Source organism: Sardina pilchardus, chromosome 21 (assembly GCF_963854185.1).
Source record: "Sardina pilchardus chromosome 21, fSarPil1.1, whole genome shotgun sequence".
NCBI classification, from domain to species: domain Eukaryota; kingdom Metazoa; phylum Chordata; class Actinopteri; order Clupeiformes; family Clupeidae; genus Sardina; species Sardina pilchardus.
The window spans coordinates 9,614,286-9,636,933 of record NC_085014.1 but is presented as its reverse complement, the minus strand read 5'-3'; the positions used below and the strand labels follow the sequence as shown (position 1 = coordinate 9,636,933).

The following is a 22,648-nucleotide window of genomic DNA, read 5'->3' as shown; positions in this document are numbered from 1 at the left end:
ATGGCATGCTCAACAATAAAGTGGTCACACATAGACGACAGTTGACTAAATAAGAACTTTAGTCAAAGAGTATGAAACAATCAACGATAATGTTCAAAAGACACAGAACATACCGGGGGCTAATTTTCATTCAGTCTAGGGCTATTCTCTTATGTGTGTGGTCTTTTTGGTTTTGTATATCATTGGTGTTCCTTAATCTGAACCACCACATAGTGTTAAGCTTTCACTTTTCGCTGACAACGACTGGAAAATAAAGGAGAATATCACCAATGTCTTTTATTTTTAAGGACCGAGAAACACCTCATCGTTACACAAATCTGTAAGGAGTCGCATTCATGACTATGTACTGTTTTCACAGTAACATTTACAATTCGACTAATCCTGAGACAAAGTAGCATGGGAAGTAGTCTAAAACCATATGTAGAAGACACTCACTGCAATCAATAATAGGCTAAAAACCTAGATCATAACGGCATCAACTACATCATATGTAGGCCTACACTAATACATTAAATCATGTTCATTGTAGAATGATAACCTACACTAATTTATCCATTAACATGTTTGCATATGCTTCATCATCTTATGCAGAAATAAATAAATAAATAACGACCGAAAACGTCACCCACGCTGAACTGGGGGAATCACCACACTGACGTGCGCTGTGGAAAACGGTTTCTCACATAATACAGAATTAACGATGACAAACAGCCAGTGATCTACGTTGGATGGAAACCTGGCCGTCCCTGATAGCTAATAACCGCAAGCAGAAATAGTGTAACTCTTCAATGATTCTTTATGTCTATTCAGACCCTCGTGTGTTCCCACCTTATCGTTCCTCACCCACGCACGCACTCACCGCGCCACTCGCGCTGCAGAGACTCAAGACAGTTGTCGGGAGGGGTAGAGGCAAAGCATGGTACAGTAGGCTTCAAGTAAAGAAATGAGGGCGACCCATATTTACACACGCTCATTCTAACCATCTGCAATATAGACCCAAACATTGCATTATACACTTAGTTTATGGGTGACATATATTTTAAAAGCTTACCAATGAGCGGTTTGGGAGTCGTATTCCCCATTATTTCCAATAAGTCGTCTCCCCTGATGACAAGTGATTTCCTAATGTAATCATCCGTTGTCCATCCATTTAGGCTCGACAGACGAATTAAACCTTCTGTGATTTAAGGGTCGCGTACTTTTAATGTCATTCTCAACCATTCGCTTGGCGCGGCGTCTTCATACTGAAACGCTAACATGCTCATCTTATCTGTACCGACGCTGCGCAGCTCCCATAACGAGTCGCCCTTATTGGTGCACTGCCCCCTCCCCCCTCCTACAGTTTGGATCTTCTCTCACTTCTGCACAACTTTAAAGGAACCGCAAAGCGGGAGTGTATGGGCATACAGCAGAGTGTGCTCATCAGCGCAAACCCCATAAAACAGTAATTCAGCTGGGCAAAATATTCATTTGTCCATTATTTGATTGTTTTTTTCCTCATAACTCATTACATGCAAAGACGGTTGCCATCAGACTGAAAAAAAAAAAAAAAACACAGTTGTATGGCATGAAATGTGATAGCGTGTCAAGGCAATGGATTGAAACATGCCCTCAGCTCAGGCCATGGTGTGTGTACAGCTTTTGAGGGGAAATGTAGATGTATGTCGCAATGTGGCTCCCAGTATCTGAAACTGTGAGGAAATCTTCCTGGCTGGCCGTGCATTGTAAGCGGCCGGTCATATCCTCCCATCCCTGCCCACACCCAAAACGGACTGGCCAGCTGTCCAGGAAACAATGTATGGTGTAAAAGTAAAAAAAAAAGAAAGAAAAAGATACACAAAGTGTACCCCCTCACAGTCTGAACCTGCTGGGGTTTTTGTTGTTGGGGGTGCTTCTTTGGCATCTTTCTTACCCCCTACTGCTTACAAAGAACCCCCACAAGCTCACACCATCTCGGAGTATTCTTTTTTTTTTTTTTTGAAATACACAATCCTTGTAAGGAAATTACCCACCTCCCTCCCCCAATACCCCCATCCTCTTTCTCTGTGTGTGTGTGTGTCTCTCTCTCTCTCTGTCCCTCTCTCTCTCTCTCTCTCTCTCTCTCGGCCTTGACCAGAGGGATCCGCTCCAGCTGTATCCTGCCTGCTGAACCTGAGTCCGTCTCTCTCTGGAGCGCCGGGACAAACGGGCTGGCCCCCATAATCGCAGGCCCCGGGCCAAGGGCTATCCAGCCCCGAGCCAAGCGGCCGAGGGGAGACCAGCACCACATGATTACACAGTATGCAGTGTGTGTGTGTGTGTGTGTGGGATAGCTTAGATACATGTCTCATTACTGTGTGTGCGCATGTGTGTGTGTGTGTGTGTGTGTGTGTGTGTGTGTGTGTGTGTGTGTGTGAAGATACAGTGGAAGAGAGGAAGGCAAAAAGAAAAGAAGTTTGTGCAAATGACAATTACAGTATTTATTATGTATGTGTCTGCAGTGGAAGGGAGAGAAAGAGAAAGTGGGAGAGAGTTTGCATACAAATGTGTGTGCGTGTGTGTGTGTGTGAGTGAGTGAGTCAGTGAGTGAATGAGTGGTGCATAAGAGAGATAAAGAGAGTGAGAGACATTGTAGGATAAGGAGACTTCATTGCTCCATTTCCATCTGAGTGATCTTAGCAAGCAGTGATGAAAAAAAACCAACCATCAGCCCAGCAGAAGAAAGCCCAGCTGTGCTTGATGTCATATTGTGTGTTAATGCAATCACTTTCAGTAGGAGTACTCTGATGCAATCTTTTCCTAAATACCCCACATCACAAACCTGGCCACAAAGAGATCCCCGACAATTCAATCTTCGGCTTGTGACCTATTTAGCAGATCCAAAAACAACACTTCATTTTAAAAACCAAGCTGACTTTCCACTTGGGTTGTAGGGAAAACATGAAAACTTGTCACTTATCGGTACATATTACAATGTCAGGCAACAACAATGTAAAAGTCATTCTCACGGACAAATTTAGAGGAATCAAAGCTATCTGAAGAGACTGGAAATAAGGTCAAACTAGATCCCAAGAGGGTGTCAGAGTGTCAGAGCAAAATGTCCCATGAGGGCTTTGTCTGAAAAGCTAAGGAGGGGGCTGCTGGGCTAATTATAGCCTCGTGAGGAAGAATAAAAAAGTAAATAAAACTGAAAAAATAAACTCCTTCTTTATTCTCTGCCTGTCGGTCTGTTTGTTTTAACAGGAAGCGGTGGCCCACACGAGCTATGGACAAGATGAGAGGCAAGCCTGAGGCAGAAGCAAAACAAATTGAAAAAAATCCTCGACACCCATGTCACAGGCTCTGAAAAAGAGGAGGGGCTGAGAAACAGCGACGCAGGAAGTGTGCACTAAGCCGTGATTGAGATCGCAATCAAGCTCTCGGAGTGCAACCTCCATATCTTCAAAACAAGAGTTGGCTGGAAATGATATGTTAATTTGTCTCAGGAGGGGACGATGTCGTATTAACCTTAAAGGCCTCAATCAAGCTTTCTGTGTGCAGCCTCCATATCTTCAAAAAGGAGCCCAAGAATTTGTTGGGAAACCTCAAAACGGGAGTATGTCTTAACCTTAAAAGCCTCTGAGGTCTATTTTTAGACTGCATTTTTGTCCTAATAAGAGCAAATGAAAACAAACCATTCTGTTTTTTTTTTCATGTTCAAAGGCCAGTAGAGTTTCAAGTACATGTCCTCTGGTTGTCCTTATCTGGAGATTTCTCAAGACATCTAAACCACGAGCAAGACAGTGTATGTAGATGAAAATGTGTGTTCCTCAAAGGGAAGCATTAGGCCATGTTTGCCAGGGCTACATTGGCCCAAATGACTTCTTCCAAACAAAATGGCAACGGTAAGCCGTGCAAAGCTTAATCCTTTGATTAGTTTGAGAACGTGCCATTTGGAAGTCTCCCTGCTGAAAAGAACCTGCAATGTCTAGCCAATTGTTTCAGTCCCATTTTTCAGGAAATGATTTAGTGGCATCAACAAATTGAATGATTTACACGTGTTTCCTGTGTAAAGACTTGGCAGTGTTCACCAGGGAGACAACATGGCATCACACATCTGCTTCAATGCACAACATGTTTTTTTGCTGAATCAGCTATTCCTTTATGTGTGCTGCTGTCGTGCAACCATAGCACATAGTTCCGTATTTAAGCTGTGAGCAAAACTAGCGTTTCTGATCAACTGAATTTGCTACTGTGCATTAGACACTGTCAGTCCCCCGCCCCACCACCCCATTCTCCATTCAATCTATGAATACACATGCAGACTAAGTAAAGCGCAAAATAAGCATAGATAAGCAAGATGAGGAGGTAAGACAATACGCACTGACCACATCAAAATATCATCTGCTGATATCAGACACCAAGGGCGTCCCCGATATACATTTCGTTACAGTCATGTGGTGCATATCACAGTTAGTGATATGGCAGCCAGTAAAAGAGCCGCTCCATGTGACCAAAACAATAAACGGATGAGAGAATGTCAACACCGTCCAAACTTATCTGGTGTTTCGTGAGACTTAAACGCATTTCGTAGCCAGAAAGGAAGGCTGCCTCATCAGCCATAAACCGCATTAGCACAGAAATGTCACTCCGATTTCTCTATGAGTGAGGGTGAGGGGTGCTGAGGGCAGATCTATGAGGAAGGTCAGTCTGGAACACATGGTGACTCATATAGCTGGCTAGGCAAAAAAAAAAAAACACACACAAAGTAGGCAGAGGACAGTGAATACATAATGTCAAACAAAGTAGGACTAAAACGCAATTCTCATGTAACAGCGAGTCTCAGAGCGAAGCTCCTTCTGACGAAGAGCGTCGAGCGCTCCAGTCTCCGTGAGCAGCCCTGGCATGCTTCACAGCAACCGTTGCCATGCGGCAAAATGACTTTTCCCTTGGATCACAAAAGTGTGAGATCTGCAGTATTTTAATTCCCCTTAAGTTTTTCTTTCTCTCACTCACGTCTCTCTCTCTCTCTCTCTCTCTCTCTTTCTCTCTCCCTCTCTTTTTTTTCCAAAGGCACTCCAAACATGCCAAGCAGATGGCGATGAGAGAAAAGACTGTTTGTCTCGGCGGTGCGCTGCAACATGGGCTCATCCAAACCAGAGCTCGCAAATCTCATCACAACGTGAGTCATTCGCCCAGCCACCCTCAAAGAGAAAGCTTGCATTCATATTCGTTTCGAATGCTTCAGGACTGAAAGAGAGACAGCGAGCAAGCGAGTGAGAGTGAGAGTGAGAGAAAGAGAGAGAGAGAGAGAGAGCGAGCGAGCGAGAGAAAGAGAGAGAGAGAGAGAGAGAGAGAGAGAGCGCAAATATACATCCATGTCTGATTGAGAACCATCTCAAGTGGATATAAGCGATCAGGCAGGCCACGCAATGTGGTTCTACTCTAGGGGACTGGTGCACCACCTTCAGCCTTGAGTCTGTAAGTCATCTCCCTGGGAGTCGGAGAAATATATCGCTGGAGTTGGGGGCCAATTTCATAACAAATCATGTCATCTTGAGTAACCCCCCACCCACCCCCCCCACCCCCCCTAAATCCTGTCACATCTGAAGCCCCCGTGTTTGACAAACGCATTGTTTCAGCTAGGTCTTTAGTGACGGGGCCACATGTAAATAGTGCCCAATTAAAGTTGTTGATTTAAATATCGCAGGGGCCAACGTGGCTTCCTTATCGGAGCCAGCGGAGGCATTTGCTTCTAATTGGCGTCATTTCGAAAAAGGGAATTCTTGCCATGTGTTGTGTGTGTGTGCCTCGGCAGATTGCTTTGATTAAGGACGAGAAAAAAGGGAGAAAGAAAACGAACGCGTAAGACAACCGAGTTTTTTTGCGGTGGAGCGGAGCGGCCATGAACGTGTTTTTTTGTGACTCTCGGAATCGAGTCATCTGAAGCCGAAACGCAGCGCGAGGGAATCGAAAACACTTGTCTGGAGTGTGTGCGTGTCTTGACTGACACCCAGGCACAGCGATGTCAAATGGGCAGGGGCCCTCCGTGGAGCGCGAAACGACTTTCGGGCGGAAAAACAAAACACGAAAAACCTCAGCCCGGGCCTGGCCGCACCGGAGGGACCTGGGGTTTACAACTCGGGCATTGTTTGTGTACCGACTGTGGAAGAATGCGATCCATTCATGTCATCCATTGTGTTCAGGGCACATCATAACACTGTGGCATCATTATGGTCTGGTCTTATCCCTAACGTTCATCTCGGAGGAGGAAAGATTGTGAAGAATGCAGCGCTATTTGTGTCCCACGCCGGCTGTTGTGCTTGTCACTCTTCGTTTAGGAACACCATACCGTTTGATTGATGACATAAACACACATCTCCCATGGCTGTGGGGGCATTAGGCTGGGGCCTCGCTTTAAGACATTCAGGTCTCATAACGGCATCAGATAAACACCCAAGCATCCGCAAGGCCTCACTTTACCGCTGACATCCACTTTGTCTGATTGCATGATGCGGAGGGGGGCACCGTCTAACATGTTACCCACATGTAGTTAAGGGGTCACCCCATCCATCCTCCATCCTGCTGCCGTTTTACCAGATGTCGGCTAGTCACGGTGCTTACTTCCCCACCGCCGGCTTAATGGAGATGCACAGAGGATGCCCTGCCAGGGAAGCTTGAGGAAATACTTGGTGCGCCACAAAAAAAAGCAAACAAACAGTTTGTTTTCCTCTGGGTTAAAGGTCTTGGCCCTGGACGGAATGTGATACTGGCCTCTGTGCCCTTTGCTCATAAAAAATGCACTATTTTTAGCCATCATTAATCTGAAAAGCCTTTTTTTGCTACCGTTTAGCATGAGTAGCAGGCTACTGTGTGAAAAGCTGATTACTAGATGAGGAAGGCCATCCACTAAAAATATAATTTCCCCTCTTTTCCAAGTCCAAAGAGAATGTTTTATTACTGTATAACCCCATCAACATACCAATTCAATCAACTTGATTCAGTATAATCTCATTACAAACAAAGAGTGCTGATGTCAGCAAAGTAATAAAATCAGTATGTCAAAGGTCAGGGTGTAGTTCAAAAGAGATCTCGTTTGGCTGTGCTGCATCTGCTGGAGTGTTTGCCAGTGCTGGGATGTCAAGGTCGTGTCCTCTTTGCATGACACACCACACACAATGAGAGTCTTCTCTCCAAGCCATAACGTGGTCACTACCCGATCGGCATGTGCCAGAAATAGAAAAGCTCGCTGGTCCATCCCCAGCTAGCAATTCAGTCATACGGGCTAGGACGTGCTTACTACTGTATATCAGCCATAAAGCAGCCCGAGGATATGGGTCGCGCGACTCGCGCGTGTGTCCAAGACCTCAGCTATACAGTGTTTTCCATGGGTCCTCTCTCCAACTCCTTTCCCTATGTAACCCTTTACCACTGCTAAAGGGCCAGCTTTTGTGTTTTGTGTAAATGGGTTTTGAAGTTCAAAGTGATTTGTATCATTATTCCTCTTTGAATAGGGTGACTCACCTTGCATTGTGAGGCTGATGCCAGAATGAAAGTGAATCGCTGTATGTGGTCAGACACCCACACAAACAAAACATACAATTTCAAAGGAAAGGCCCTTTTATTCGGTCACTCCGGGGTAAGACTCCAAATGGCGCCTTCGTCCGCAAATAAATCTAAACACAGAAACCTATACCACATATTGATGCGAACAGCTCCAAGCAGCAACACCGTGAGTCATAATGGCGCGAGTAAAAGAAGAAACTTCCACCGTATAGACCAAGTACAGTGTTTCTCTTTGAACTCAGGACCGCCTGCTGATGCATGCATAGCAATACCACGCTCCAAAGGAGAATTTTCACTTCTAAGAAACGTCTAGACATGACGAAGACGAAAGGGATGCTTTTATGACGAGGCCGACGGAATGGCTGAGATGCTCGAGTAAGCTAAGCTGCCACATTCAAGTCGCTGTGTCCTCGAGAAGGGGAGTTTTCAATCCCTTGTCAAGACAACAGATTTATGTCGCAAATAGATGGCTAATAATAACTCCGTGGATTCAAATTCCTTGGAAACGTAACAACAACATCAGCAGTATGCATGCATCCACTACATTGTAAAACGGTCTTGTCAGCTTAAACCTTTAAGCCTGAATGTCGTTATAAAATAATAAGAAGGGAGAAAGTTGAAGGAATGTTTGCCAAAACTCTTTGTTTACGAGTTCAATGCTGTTCCCAACCTTATTGGACTCCCATGCTCAGATGCTGGAATATAAAGCGATGTTTGAGAGTGTTGAGAAAGGCTTGCAGATGCACCGTCATTCTAAGCCTTTCATTAATTGGTGCAGGAGAACAGAGGCAGATTTTTGTGGCAAATATTAAACAAGGATTCCATCTTAACGAAAAGCGATTTCCAGCCCACATGCCATCGTTAAAATTTATGACACAATTTAGGGAAATGGCTCCTCGGGCATTTTTTCGGGAATTACCAAAACTGCCTCATGGCTTAAGGCTCCTAAAATGTGACCTCTTCGTTAGCTGCTCGCTAACGTGATGGCGGGCAGAATGTGAACCCTGATTCTTGTTAAGTATAATGTGAGTGGTTTTCGAAGGATAAAATGCAGCAGGGGAAGTTTTGCATTGTGGTTTGCCATTTTCAGCTACCGCTGTACTCTGTTTACCTCCGTGAGCTCTACCTCCTCCTTAAAACCTTTGAAAAGTAAGACACAGTTAGAAGACATTCTCCTCTTTTCAGCAAAAGCAATAGGTTTGGAACATGCTGAGCACCAGCGGGGGTCTATCAATAAAACTTTTCGAACATCCTCTATGTGCACAAGGGAGCAGGGATCTAACTCTGCATTAGAACGCTGAAATCAGAGCCACACGTTTGGACACGAGCTTTCACGGAGAGAGAGAGAGAGAGAGAGAGTTCCATAGCATTTTTCTCTCCCCAAGAAACACAATGACCTCAGCCTCGGTCCCCCCGAGCTTGTCTTACGCACGCGGAGCGCCGAGGCCAAGTCACGGCCTAGGGGAACACTGTTTACAGCGACTGTCACTTCAGGACACCACATGTTGCTCAGAAGGGCCTGCTTTTTGGACACGGCACCAACGCACGACCGCCAACGCCGAGAGGGGGGTAACAAACGCAGCCTCCCCGACACCACACTACACCACACGCCAGTCCCTGCCACATGTGGCACGCGAACCCAACAACGTCATCGCAGAAAACCAACAACAGAGGCCGACAACAAAAAGGAGCGGAGGGAGAAAGAAAAAGAGCAGAAACACTGTTTGCATTGTGAGTTATTAAGACAATTGTCCCCAAGAAAGAGACTCCTAATCAATATCAGGGCTGCACGGCTTTTGATGTGTTTGTCATGGGGACTCACCATTTAAACGTCTTAAGGTTTGTGTTCCAGATTATGGTCAGCGTGTCGCATGCAGCGATTGTGTGGGTGGGGGGCACGCTCAAGCTCTAAACACTAAAACAAAACTACCACCAGCGGGCCTTTGTCAACAGCCATGGTATTTCCTCCCTGTGAACAATTCACATCCCATATGGATCACCAAGCCAACAGTGTAACAACACAAATCTGTTACTGGCAATGCAAAACAAAAGCAAGCAAGAGTTAAGAAACCAAGACAACATTTTTATCTGAGTGAATTGTAAGAGGACACATGATATTTATGCCAAGTTTGAAGCACCCCCCCCCCCCCCTCAAAAAAACGAAGAAAAATAAACGAGTGCTTTGGCATCCCTGGAACTTAACTTGAAGGTATATGTGGAGACGCATGTGCTGTAACATGGATAACACAGTCCCATGTTGCTATTTGGACACTGACCTGCCGGGGTTAACATGCTAAACAAAGCCAAGTGGGGGTGAAAGGTTAAAGAATGCCTGGGCACTAAAAGTAAAAACAGCATGACTATTGTTTCAAGTGGTGACAAATCCAAAACCTGAGTGGCTCTTTTTTAAAACCCTTGTTTCCCCCCTAGTAGGGTGCAGACCCCCCGACTTCTACGAGCCGCAGGTTGGTTTCCACGAAGACGAAGAGCGAGCGGATAGGCTGCCCGCGCATGTGGTGCCCTGCTGTGATACCTCCTGTGGAAGGGGCACAAAGGCCATGGTCAGTGTGCCCATTTGTTTTCATGTTTCATGGAAACTGACCTGGGTGGTTTAAGTACTAGGCTACCCAAACTCTGTGTGTGTGTGTGTGTGTGTGTGTGTGTGTCCTCGTCCTTTAAACCTGTGAATAACTGGAGAAGACAATTACATAATATTTTGACCCCCCCCCCCCCCCCCCCCAACAGGCAGGGGGCACAGGACACCCCCCACACCCACACGCATGCACACTTCCGCCCTCTGTCAAAGAACACAAGACACTTGAGACGCCATGACGTCTCCAGCACCATCCCAGCATCCCACTGGCCTGTGGTTGTGTGCTGGCCCCCTTCCACTGGGACTGAACAGATGGCACACACACACACACACACACACACACACACACACACACACACTTACACAGCACTCATCCAGTGCGCACCAATAAAGCTTAAAGTTCTCCACACCTCATTCATTTCAATCAGGCCCGCTTGCCTTTCAAGTCGGCGGCAATGCAAGCGATAGCGAGACGGACTGAACGACTGACCGCTGGTCATGGTAGAGCGGAGGGAACACCAGGCTGTAGAGAGAAACATGCACGAGTAAGCGTTTCACAGACCGGGTTGTTCTGTGAAGATTAATCACACAGGTTCTCGTAAATGGCTGGACGTATAGGGGCGTAATTTAGAGAAATGGGGGCATGTAGTGCGACTGTTGCAGCAAGAGCTTCCAACCTGCTACGGCTACGCTACACAGGAAATTTGTACTTAATCATTTCTACCAGTAAGTTTGACAATAAATGGGCCAACTGAAAGGGTTTGCTCTGGAAAATACAGAAGTGGTTGGCTTTACCAAACAGAAATGAGAATAACAGCAGTTTTCTGAAGTTTCCTATTATGCAAGATGGGACCAGTCCAACCACTATTTTGGTCCTATGACCATAATTCTTCAAACATTATCGCTAAAAATGGAACAACTTCCTTTCAATGTATTGCTATACCAAAGCAACACTTGAGTTATAAAATGATATATAATATTACAATATATGCCTACAGAAGACATTCACTCGCACACACACATGCCTACAGCGTATGTTCTATAGACAGGACCCAGTGACTTCAGTAGTTCTGGCGCATATACAGAACACAGTCTATGTTTCTGGAGCATATACAGAACACAGTCTATCTTCTGGAATGTCTGAATTGATTTATAATGTGACAAACTGACCACATGAGACAGGGCAGTCATAAGCCATGATCTGAAGCTTTCGTGGATCATCCATTTAAAGTCTTTATTAAAATCTGACTGTTGGTCAACGGTCAAACACACACGAAACATGCACCAACCAAAAAAAAAAGAAGAAATGAAATAAAAGCAGCTAAAACTCAGTCACTTGAAGGACATGTGCTGTGGTAGTGAGCCATCTTATAACAGTAACACAATAACGGCACTATATCATTCCAGAAACCTCAACATTAACAGCGAATCCAAGTGGAATTTGGCCACATGTTTTTACACAGGGATTCCAAATCCCTCCTTTTAATGGGAGCCATATGATTCGACGACGGGGGTGATCTAAAGGGAGGGTCGTCACAATAACAAGGCTGGATTTGAGGGAGGGAGGGAAGGGAGCTCCGCTCCGCTCGTCTCATCTTTGTTTGCCGTGTCGACAGCTCTGCTCGGCAGTGTTTTTTAACCTGTGTCCCATTTTCCTCACATGAAAAATTTGCGAGGCCCCTGGCCAAAAAACAGACGGGCTCCAGTTATCGAATTAAGCTCAGCCGCAAAATGCAGCCATTTATGATCAAGATAAAGTCAGAGAGAGAGAGAGAGAGAGAGAGAGAGAGAGAGAGAGAGAGAGAGAGAGAGAGGAACGCACTGAGACGAGAGAGCGGGAGAGGCGAGCACCAACCTCACACAACCTCCTCCATTGTGCAGAGGTGTCTCCAAGAAGAGGGACAAGCTGTGAGAGAGAGAGAGAGAGAGAGAGAGTGAGAGAGAGAGAGAGAAGTACAGGGTCTCTTCCAGTGCCAGGAAGAAAATATTTTTTTAAGGGTTCTGTGTGACCGTGTGTGTTGAGATTTTGTGTGTGTGTCATGGAGAGGTCGCACAAAGACAGAGCATGTGATGATGGTGCATGTGTGTTTGTATGTGTGTGTGTGTGTATGTGTGTGTGTGTGTGTGTGTGTGTGTGTATGTGTGTGTGTGTGTGTGTGTGTGTGTGTCATTGGGGACATAGTGCTGCACAGAGACAACAAAGTGTCCAAAGCCCCAGAGACACCCGGCTCTTTTGTCCTCACCGGCCTGCGATGGCTATTTTAAATTTAAATACCCTTCAAAAGCCGTCCTAAACTAGCCCTTGGGTCCCTCTGACCCCCCCCGTCCCCCCCGTCCCCTCGCTGATCAAGGGTACCCACGCCCTCGCTGGCACCGCCACGGCAAAGCCAGGCCCAGGGGGAGCGAGGTTTACTGGCCTTAGCAAAGGCCCGGTGCGGGCAACGTGGGCAGAGTTGGCAGCCAGTCATTCAGCGCTCCCTCAGGGCCCTCCTCAGCGCCATTCCACTCCGATATGTTCGCTGACCTGTCACGGCAGCGCCACTGACGGGGAGGAGGGTGGGGCAACGGTGGTTGTTGTTGACAATCACACTTGTGTCCTCATTAAAGGGACGTTTATAGCTGTGTGTAAATGAGGACTCTTGACTAACCACAGGCAGCCCACCCAGTGTCTAGTGGCAAAGGTTGCTTGCTGGCTGGCTGTTTGCGGGTTGCGTTACACGGCATCACAAATAAAATGCAAGAGTCTATTGTGCCGAGCACGATGCTCTGCTCTAGAAAACGGCGAGGAATGCAAATTTAGAAATCGTCAGTGTGGTTTAAAAAGTTTTATTATCAGTTTTTTTGTTTGTTTACATAAACACACTGATACAATGAAAATGTGTCGTGTGTTCTTCAATTGAGGTCAAACAGCCTTCAAATTCCAACACTTTCCTGATTCGTGCGTTGCACTGAAAGCTGTTCGGACCTCAGTTGGCGATCATTACTTCGCCCAGCAGCTCACACAATTGCTCCCAACACAGAAGGAAACCGAAGAATTCCAGCCTCAAAATAGAACGGAGACGTCAGCAAACACAAGTGGATCCCAGGCCCGGTGGCCCTGCCGCCTGGACCGTCCATAAAGCAAAGTTCACTCCGTCAATCAGCAAGCTCGTTTAGCCCCCCCTGCATCTGTGTCCAGGAGCGGGAAGGGTGGGTGGTGGTTGGGTGGCGGTGGGTGGTGGTCAACATCGGCTCCCACCCTCTTCCCCTTTGGCTGACACACAGCCTGGGGGCCCCTCTGCTCCTATCTGTCCTTGGTCTTCGTCCCCTCTCCTCCCTCGACACCTCCAGGCTGCAGACAGAGTGTGACTGTGCTAGCTGGGGCCCAGGTGCTGGCTGACACACAGCAGATGGGGGGGGTCTCCCACCCCCCGCGTCTCCTCGGGGCAGGTAGCTCAGACAGACAGCGGCTGGCGCTGGGATTCTGGAACACTCTAGACAAGTCCCATTAAGGCCGACGCCCAACTGGTGACAACGTTTAGCCCAGCATTGTGAAACACACTCTAACAATGATTTTGTGGAAATGGTGAAAACAAGACTTGGTAGTTTAAAGCATAACAATGACAGAATCGCAGACAGCTTTGCAGTGTAGTTAGAATTTACAATGTCCACACATTGCCGTCAAGACTAAGGCATGATGTTTTTTTGAGCCAGATAGCAATATAGGCCAGGTCACGTTTTCTTTGTCATTGGCAACAGCTGATAAGGGCTTTTAACCTACTTTTAACCTAAAGTGCCATAAAACGTTGTGTCAGACTGAAGACAGTAAAGATTTCATTGAAAACAACCACAGCCATTTCTCTGGACCTGACACACAAGAAAATATTTAGAAAACTTTCTAAATCCTTCTAAGTCCTGTTCTAAATCCTGGGGCTGACACGCATCAAATGTCTCCAGTGGCCGTTGCCCAGTGAAAAGACGTCAGCAGCTGCTAATGGAGCTTGGCCTTAAGGTTCTGGAAGTCCCCGAAGGGTATTTGAGGGGTCTTTTTTAACACTAAAGAGGCTTCAATCATGAGGTTTTCTAATTGGATTCACTCAACAGACCAATCTGCTGCCCATCTAGACTGGTCTCCACAGTGCCTCTGAGGAAGTGCAACTCTGTGCTCCACAGGGGATTTTGGCTATGGGAAATGTAGACCATATCCTCTTTTCTACGACTTTTCATTCCAACAAAGCAGCATTCCATTTAAGGTTTGCAGGGAGAGAAACCCAGTCCTCCCAAAACATCAACATCTCATGGTAGTCCTACATTATTACGTCTCTACTCAACAGGAGTCAAGAGCTTTATTTAAGAATGGTCAGAGACGGATATGCCACCCACCAAGATGAGAAAAACATCAGCAGTGTCTTGACAAAATGTAAACACACCTCTGCCGGCCATATCACTTTCCTCAGACTTTTTCCATTTCTACCCATCACCAACTTTGTACACAAATCTTAAACAACAATGAGCGTCAAGGCTACGGGCAGCTAAATTACTAAAGACGGAAAAGCCTCCAAAAAAAGCTCACAGTCACAGTCAGAGATCTTCATTCTTTTTGAAGGAATCGTATGGACAATAAAGGACTGGACCCCACGGTGTTGAACAATGCTTGGTGTAAGTGGGTGGAGGGAGTGTTGTTGTGTGTTTCAGTGTGTGTGTGTGTGTGTGTGTGTGTGTGTGTGTGTGTGTGTGTGCGTGTGTGTGTTTTGTGTGTGTGCGCGTGTGTGCGCGTGTGTGTGTGTGCGTGTGTGCGCACATGCGTTTGTGTGCACGCGCGTGTGTGTGTGCGTGCGTGCGTGTGTGTGCGTGCGTGCGTGTGTGTGTGTGTGTGCGCGCACACATGTGTGTGCACGCGCGTGTGTGTGTGTGTGTGTGGTTTCCCGGGTACAGTGCTGGCAGGCCACTAGCGGCGACAGATGCAGTAGGAAGCCAATCGAGTGTAGCAGTTTGGAGCAGTTGCAGCCTGCGTGTTTTCTTATGATTAAAATCTGCTTGCTTTGGCTCGTTCTCCCGCGACTCCGCCCGACACAAACAGTGTTGCAAAGGGGGGATTTTTTTTTTCTTCTTCAAATAAAAGCCAAAAAGAAACACACAAAAAAATAGCAAGAAGGGGAGAGGAAAGACCCTTTTTTTGAAACACACACACTTATTGTTTCGCTTATTATAGCTCACACTTTGTCTCCTAATCATGCAGGTCAAATGGTTACGGAGCGAGTCATCCTGACAGCCATCGTTCAGTGGGGTTGCTCTTAGGTGGCTACAACACAAAACAACTGTAAATACTGGTTGCCGTGAACCAATATTCCATTTGTCTTAAGTTTATGCTGTCACATTTGCTTGACACTTGAAACTTGAATCCTCAAGCAAATAAAATCAATGTTGCAATATTTAAAATATCTGAACTAAATAGAGCAAATAGGACATCAATAATCCATAATCATTTCTGAAGTGTCCGCTGCCTCACCAAATCCTGCTATTGGCACTCAAATGACCATACAACACGGAAAGGCGTGGAAACGTGTGCGTGCTGTGTGTTTACTTATGGATATGGATTTGCCTTTTCTGTCACTTCTCGGGGCAGAGAGGGTGAATTTCACAGCCTCGCGTTTTCGGTCAGCGTTAGAAACACTGTTAGTTTTCCTCGACACTTACTCCACAGCTCTCAACAGACTAATAAAATGTCCCCCTGCACTAACATCCTGCTAATGTGGCGCTTTGAAGGGCCCCCTCGTGTGTGTGTGTGTGTGGGTGTGTGGGGAGGGGGGGTCGTCAGGACATCGGATTTGCTCTCTGTGGTTTCCTGACCCTCTGCCACTGCCCCAGCCGAAGGGATGGTGTGTGTGTGTGTGTGTGTGAGCGCTTTGCCCTCGACCGCGTCCTCGCCACCTCACGCCACCTTATGTAACACGTCGGGCCCTGCCGGCCGCACAGGCAGGACACAGGACGACGCCCGTCGCTGCCAAAAGGGAAACCAGAGAAAGGCTTCATCGAAATACCAGCCGCCACCTTTTTAGCACCGCTCTAGTCTTCCTCTGCCGCTCACTTCCTATGGCTGTGCCCTCACTAGCCATTCACCCCCATCACAACCCCCCCGCAACACACACACACACACACACACACATGCACGGCCACGCTTTCACCTGTCAATCAGAGATGACAGACGAATCAAGGCGGAACGCTTGTTGGAATGGGCGGGGTAGAACATACTGTATCAGTCAGTTACATAGACATACTGTACGTAAAACCATACAAACACACACACATACACAAAAACGCACACACGCACACACATACCTAAAAGCACACACGCACACACACAAGTGTGCGCGCACACACACCCACGTGCACACACACACACACACACACACACACACACACACACACACACACACACATAAACGCACACACGCACACACACACACACACACACACACACACACACACACACACACACACACACACACACGCACACATACACTCCCCCCCCCCCACCCCTTCCCCACAACAGCCGCTCCATAGCCTGCACGGTGACATCAGTGCGGGCCACGTGTGGGATAGCGCGCTGGGGCCCCCGTCTCCAGCACTGGACACTGATACAGGTCGAGTGCTGTGTGAAGAGGCTATTTTAAGAACCTGTAAATATGGGAACTTCCTCTCAGAAACTGTATCTAATATCCCCAAGGATCCTTTTACGTTATTAACAACATGCTACTACGGACGGCCCAGGAGTCAGGACACAGCCGGCATAGAGGCTTTGCACTCAAGGCTTATTTACTTTGCCACGGCCGGAGCAGAAATGTGCCACAGATTGTGTGTTTTGCAGGGGGGGAAAAACATCCTATGCTGTGTGTGTTTTTCTGCTCTTCTGTATGTGTGTGCGTGTGTGCTTGTGTGCTTGTGTGTGTGTGTGTGTGTGTGTGTGTGTGTGTGTGTGTGTGTGTGTGTGTGTGCTTGAGTGTATGTGTGCACATGTGCTGTGGGAACACACACAGATTGAGACCTCTCCTTGCTCACAGGTTAAGGAGTGTGAGGACAGCTGAGAGACATGCAGTTTGGAGTCCACTGACGTCTACATTGCGTTAGACTTCTCTAATTAGGACCACAGTACGTAACAGTTAAAAAACAAACAACGGCAAAATAACAAACTAAAGCTGAACATAAATTGAGTCTTGTTTTCAATTCCATGACACAATCCAAAGACAGACTGCTCGTGCTATAATTACTTAATTACTTGTTTACTGGACGTTGAAATTACCTTCATTTAACGCCCGTAAAAAGTTCTTTAATAAAAGCGTGCAAAACTCGCTTTGCCAACCATCTCGCCCTGAGTCTTATGTAATGTCAATTTAAGGTGCTTCCCTTTTTCCAGGCATGACTGCTGTAGGCTAGCGGTGGGTCATCCTGTTCTCGGCCCCCGTGTGCGAGCTACACCCAAAACCGCTTCGCTTCTGTCCCTGCTCGGAACATAAAAGGCAGACGCAAGAAGAGATTCTTCGGCAGATGAAACGCTTTTTTGCGCGGGGAGGGGAACTGGGGAGGGCCGGGGGAAGATGGGAGGAAGTTGGGCTCAGGATGAGTCATAGGTGCACGGCCTCTGTTGAGACGGGGGGGTGGGAGGGGTGGGGGGGTGGGGGGGGGGTGGAGATGTCGAGGCGGTGGGTGTCTTCCTCGGGCTTTTGCTGAAGCATTGTGGGATAGCGGCCCGACCGACGTGCGCGCTTCGTGAAATCACTTCTTGTCATTGTTACTGAGTGTGTGTCAGCTGTAGTTAATTAAGGCTCATTGTGTGGTCGGTCAGTCACTGACTGACTACATGACTCGGCAGGGTTGCGACGGCAAAGTGACCGCTCTAGTGGAGTAGAGGACAAACCATTAGCGTTAGCCACGCCACCGTCCAGCTCTTACACGTGAGAGCTTATCATATCACGCCTGACATGACATTCTTTTTCTTTCTTTTTTTTTTTTTTTCTTCAAAACCTGTCCACATCACAGATGCTGATACTAAACTGACTAACCATGTGGTAGTTTTTCGTTCCCATGCAACCACGAGGTGAACACAGCTCGGTTCCCACCGCCACCACCACGGAGGCCAAGACCAAACGTGTCGCTCCTCGACAAGGGCCGGGTTTCCCAGATTCCTTAAGAAGCTCTTAAGTCAATGTCAATGTCAAGTTTATTTCTATAGCATGATTTACAGACGGCTGAGCCGCACCAAAGGGCTTCACAGTAAAGTGCAAAAATGCAGAGAGTAAGTAAAAAAGAAACACACATTTAGTTAAGAAAATGTGCTAAGTGCTAAGAACTTCTTAGGAGCGCTCTAACAACGTTCTAAGAACGGTTCTAAGAAGTTCTTAGCACTTAAGAGCTTCTTAACGAATCTGGGGAAACCGGCCACGGACCGACCGTTCTCAGACTGTTCTGCCACAGCCGACGCCTGAGAGGCGTCACTTCTCTCATCAAATTCCCACCTGAGGTAAATTTCCCTCCGCCTGACACTACACGCTTGGCCTCATACAAAGGCTATGTGACAAGGTTAGTGTATGGCAGTGCCAGAGAGCAATGTCTGGCGTTGAAGTAACATGTTCAGGGCATGTAGAGGCCCATGGTCCCAGCATACACAAACAACGTCGGAAAGAGTTGTCTCACGGAAAAGAAAAAAAAAAAACAGGTCTTGAAAAACAGGTTAGAAAATTAGACAAAGGGAAAAGGCAGAATGTCTGAGAGAGATTGAGTGATATGGAGCACATAAAGATGGGAGGGGAGAGATAGAGAGTGACGAAGAGGTAGAAGATGACTGAGACGGAGAGAAAGAGAGGAAAGAGAGAGGAAAGAGAGAGAGAGAGCGGCACCCATTATGAGTCTGTCCCCTCCTGAGGCGTGTGTGGGCTTGTGCTCATGAATAATTGAGCAACTTCTCAATGTTTTATGAGCGCAACCTTACGCCACCTTTGGAGCCAACACCTAAACAATATTCCCACAGAGTCTCACATCTTTCCAAGTCCAAGTCGGCTAGAAAAAAAACAAAAAATCCTGTTTTGCAGCGCCACAAAACATCAGAACACATAACAGCAAGTCAGTTGCTCTGAAACTGACAACAGATACAGTGGCTCGGCCGGCCAGTAACCCGAGTCCTTGATGTCAGTGTCGGTGATGTCTGAATTAATCCAAAATGTTACTACAGAGTGACCTTGGAGATGTCTATCGTAACATGAATATTACAATGACACCCATTGAGACTGTCGCCAAGCAGGGCGGTTACCCAATTGCACCTGTTGCATGTCAACAGGCCACTTTGCACTTTCGGGATGACTTCCAGTATAGCTAAGTTTAGAACACCAGTAAGAACACATACATTTCACAAACACGCTTTGGAATAACCCTATTCATCGCTGTTTGTGTGCAAGCTCCATTGTTTTCTGTGTCTGTGAATTTACAAAGGGGATATTAAACAATCTGTAAATTGTTGAAATAGTCATCGATAAAAATTGTGCACGGTAGAACAGGGAAATATTTTCAACAACAATCCACAAAATATGCTACTCTTGCACAACACTAAAACAGCCTCATCAATAAAGCACATATTGAAAATGCAATAAACACTGCTGAGAAGTCAGTTGTGCCAGTGCTGCCATCTAGTGGTGAAAAGTGCTCCTGCTCCACAACCATAACCAGTGCAACAGATGAAACACCCATAGTTTCCTGCGGTCAAAATATCATATGTTCTGAATCCTGCATGAAAGACAGATTTTCCCACAGCTTCCTGTGTTGCCTGTTCTCGTCCAAAGACTGTGTTAGCTGACATATCCATTGGCCTTATTTTCAACACAAAGGAAAGGACCTCCTTAATGCTTGGTATTGTGGACAGAACCAAACTAGCAATGTATTGCGAAGAAATAATAGTATTTAGAGTATCCATGAATGTTCTTATGCATGTCTAACAAACATGACTACAAGTCACCTCAATTGTCAGTGATATGGTCAATTGCACCATCATGTAGGCCTAAACACACCCACAGAGTGAGAAGGTGTGGCCACTGACACTAATGCTGGTTCAACATACGTGTGTAATGCAACATTGGCTTTCCGGTTGGTAACGGCAACTACAGGTCGTAAGAGGTCTCTGTGTTTATGTCCCATTCCCCTCCCCTGCTTTCTTGCACTTTTGGTTAGACGCAAAGTGCATCTCCTTGTCTTTGAACTCTGCACAAATGATAAAAAAAAGTTGAATCTAATCTAGTCTAATCTAATCTAATCCTTCTCACGTGAAGGCGCCTAATCTCACACAATTGCAGATAACGGTTACTGCAATTTAGTACTGTGGAATTTGTCATTGACAACAAAATGTTTGACTGGTTTCACTGAAATTTACCTGTAATTATCAACGTAGGATTTATTCGCTAAATAAAACATTTCAGAAGTTTTACTTAAACTTACATGCATTTATCAGCGTGGGATTTATTCGCTAAAACAAAAGTTTTCACATGTTTTAGTGAAACTTACCTGCATTTTATTCAGGTCTTGTGATTCTGTCCTATCTGACTCACATTGTAACTGTACACATTTGATCTTTCTGAAATTATTACATTTTAGCACAATAATTGCATTCAGTACAAATTTCAATGATAGAACCTTCATGGCTGAATAAATATTGGGGAAAATGTGTAATATGATAACATTTTAGGTGATTTCAATGATAATGTGTGGAGACAGAAATTATGAATCTTGATCTTGATTAGACCTACTTTTTGTATTCGAAAATATTTTCCCAATTGATAGCCTACTATTTCAGTCTGTCTTTTTGTTGGAATGTTCTTCAGAGTCCATTATAGAACATGACATCACACATAGTCAACCCCCGCCCCAACCACCACCACCACCATCTCTCTCTCTCTCTCTCTCTCTCTCTCTCTCTCTCTCTCTCTCTCTCTCTCTCTCTCTCTCTCTCTCTCTCTCTCTCACACACACACACACACACACACACACACACACACACACACACACACACACACACACACACACACACACACACACACACACACACACACACACACACACACACACACACACAAGGTCCTGGGAAAGACTTGACTTTACCAGCCTTTACAAACATCTACTGACTGGTCATCTCTCAGTTGTCTGGGGAATAATGATTTCCTGTCCTATTCCAGTCAGAAGAACTCTGAAGTATGTTTTGAATAACACATATTCCCCAATGATTCTTCCCTCCACTGGAAATTCTACAAAACATTTCCATATGTGAAGTTATACTGAAAATTAGTGCCACTTTTTTTTTTTTTTTTTTTCAATTTGCGATATAGGCAAAATATTTTCAAACATCTGTGATGCAACACATTGCTTTAATGCATTTAAAATGTTAGCAATATTTCAACATTATTAATATTTAAAAATATTTATTTTGATTGGAGAATATTGTAATTCTTGATTGTTTTTGCTTTATTTTACAAAGATATGACATGCACATTTACAACAGTGCCTCCGCAGGAGCACAGCAGAATTGCAAAGCATTCAGCTTGACAGGTAAACTTACCTTGTGTCTGTCAAGAAACTCAGGTGGTGTCATGATAGATGCTTATTCGCAATGTTACCCACAAAAAGAGCATAACTAATATACAATTTCTTGTTCTTCAACTGACTAACTGGACAGCATTAGTGTGTAGACAATCGGAAACTAAAAGCTAATGCGATTTTGTATGCAGAATAATCTTAATTCACTCACAAAGTGTACGTGAAAAAAAATGACTTACCATTCTCTTTCCCAGAGTAATGACAACCTCTTCCTTTGCTTTGATGGGTTGCTTTACATGAAGTATGATGGAAGTGTGTATTTGAAGATTCTGCGTTGCCCATGATGCGTTGTTCCTTCCTGTTCTGCTGTGCTCGGAACCGCCGACTTCAAACTGACTATTCTACTGCTGACTGACTGACTGACTAGTCTAACTGCTTTGTGAGTGCGCACAGTTTCTACATTCTCTGTACAAAAATTCTTTCCCAAGACTCCCGCCTAAAAATCCGTTTAAAAGATAAATAAAGAAGCACGTGTGTGCGCTTATCTATGCTCCTCTGTCCAATAACAGAAAGGCAGTCACCATGCCAGCGGTGCCAGCCGAAGGGTGTGGAAACGTGCCCAAGGCCATTAACAGTTGGGTATACAACAACCCCGTTGGCTATATTTATTTGACCCAACCACTTAAGAATTTAACGTGTTCCGTGTAGCCTAGGGTAGGCTCATCGCTCCGGAGATAGCGTAAACTAATGGATACACTCGTCGAAATGAAGAACGGAGAGCACTTTTGCTACGTCTACTGTTTCGAGTTCATCAACAAACATCCGGTATTAGGCTATTTGAAATGAATTATACCTGTATGACATGTTCTTGGCGCACGAAGCATGCATGTGACGGGCATCACACCCACTCAAGGTGTAAACGGACCAATTTCAAATGTCCCGCGGTCTTCCACGTGATACGAGACCAGGCGACATGTAACG

The 22,648-nt window shown here is 45.9% G+C and overlaps 1 protein-coding gene across 2 annotated transcripts in view; it reads right to left on the bottom strand.

The window, feature by feature from the left end:
• neurl1b (neuralized E3 ubiquitin protein ligase 1B) overlaps window positions 1-22,064 on the bottom strand; it is a 41,128-nt gene extending 19,064 nt beyond the window's left edge. Inside the window, exon 1 of one of the 2 annotated variants that reach the window (XM_062524451.1) lies at window positions 21,907-22,064. In XM_062524451.1, coding sequence (XP_062380435.1) covers window positions 21,907-22,009 — 103 coding nt within the window. In that variant the 5' untranslated portion in view covers window positions 22,010-22,064. Of the gene's footprint in view, window positions 1-1,051; window positions 1,281-21,906 lie in introns of those variants that run through there. The other variant, XM_062524452.1, reaches the window with a different exon arrangement.
• Between the last annotated feature and the right edge of the window lie 584 nt (window positions 22,065-22,648).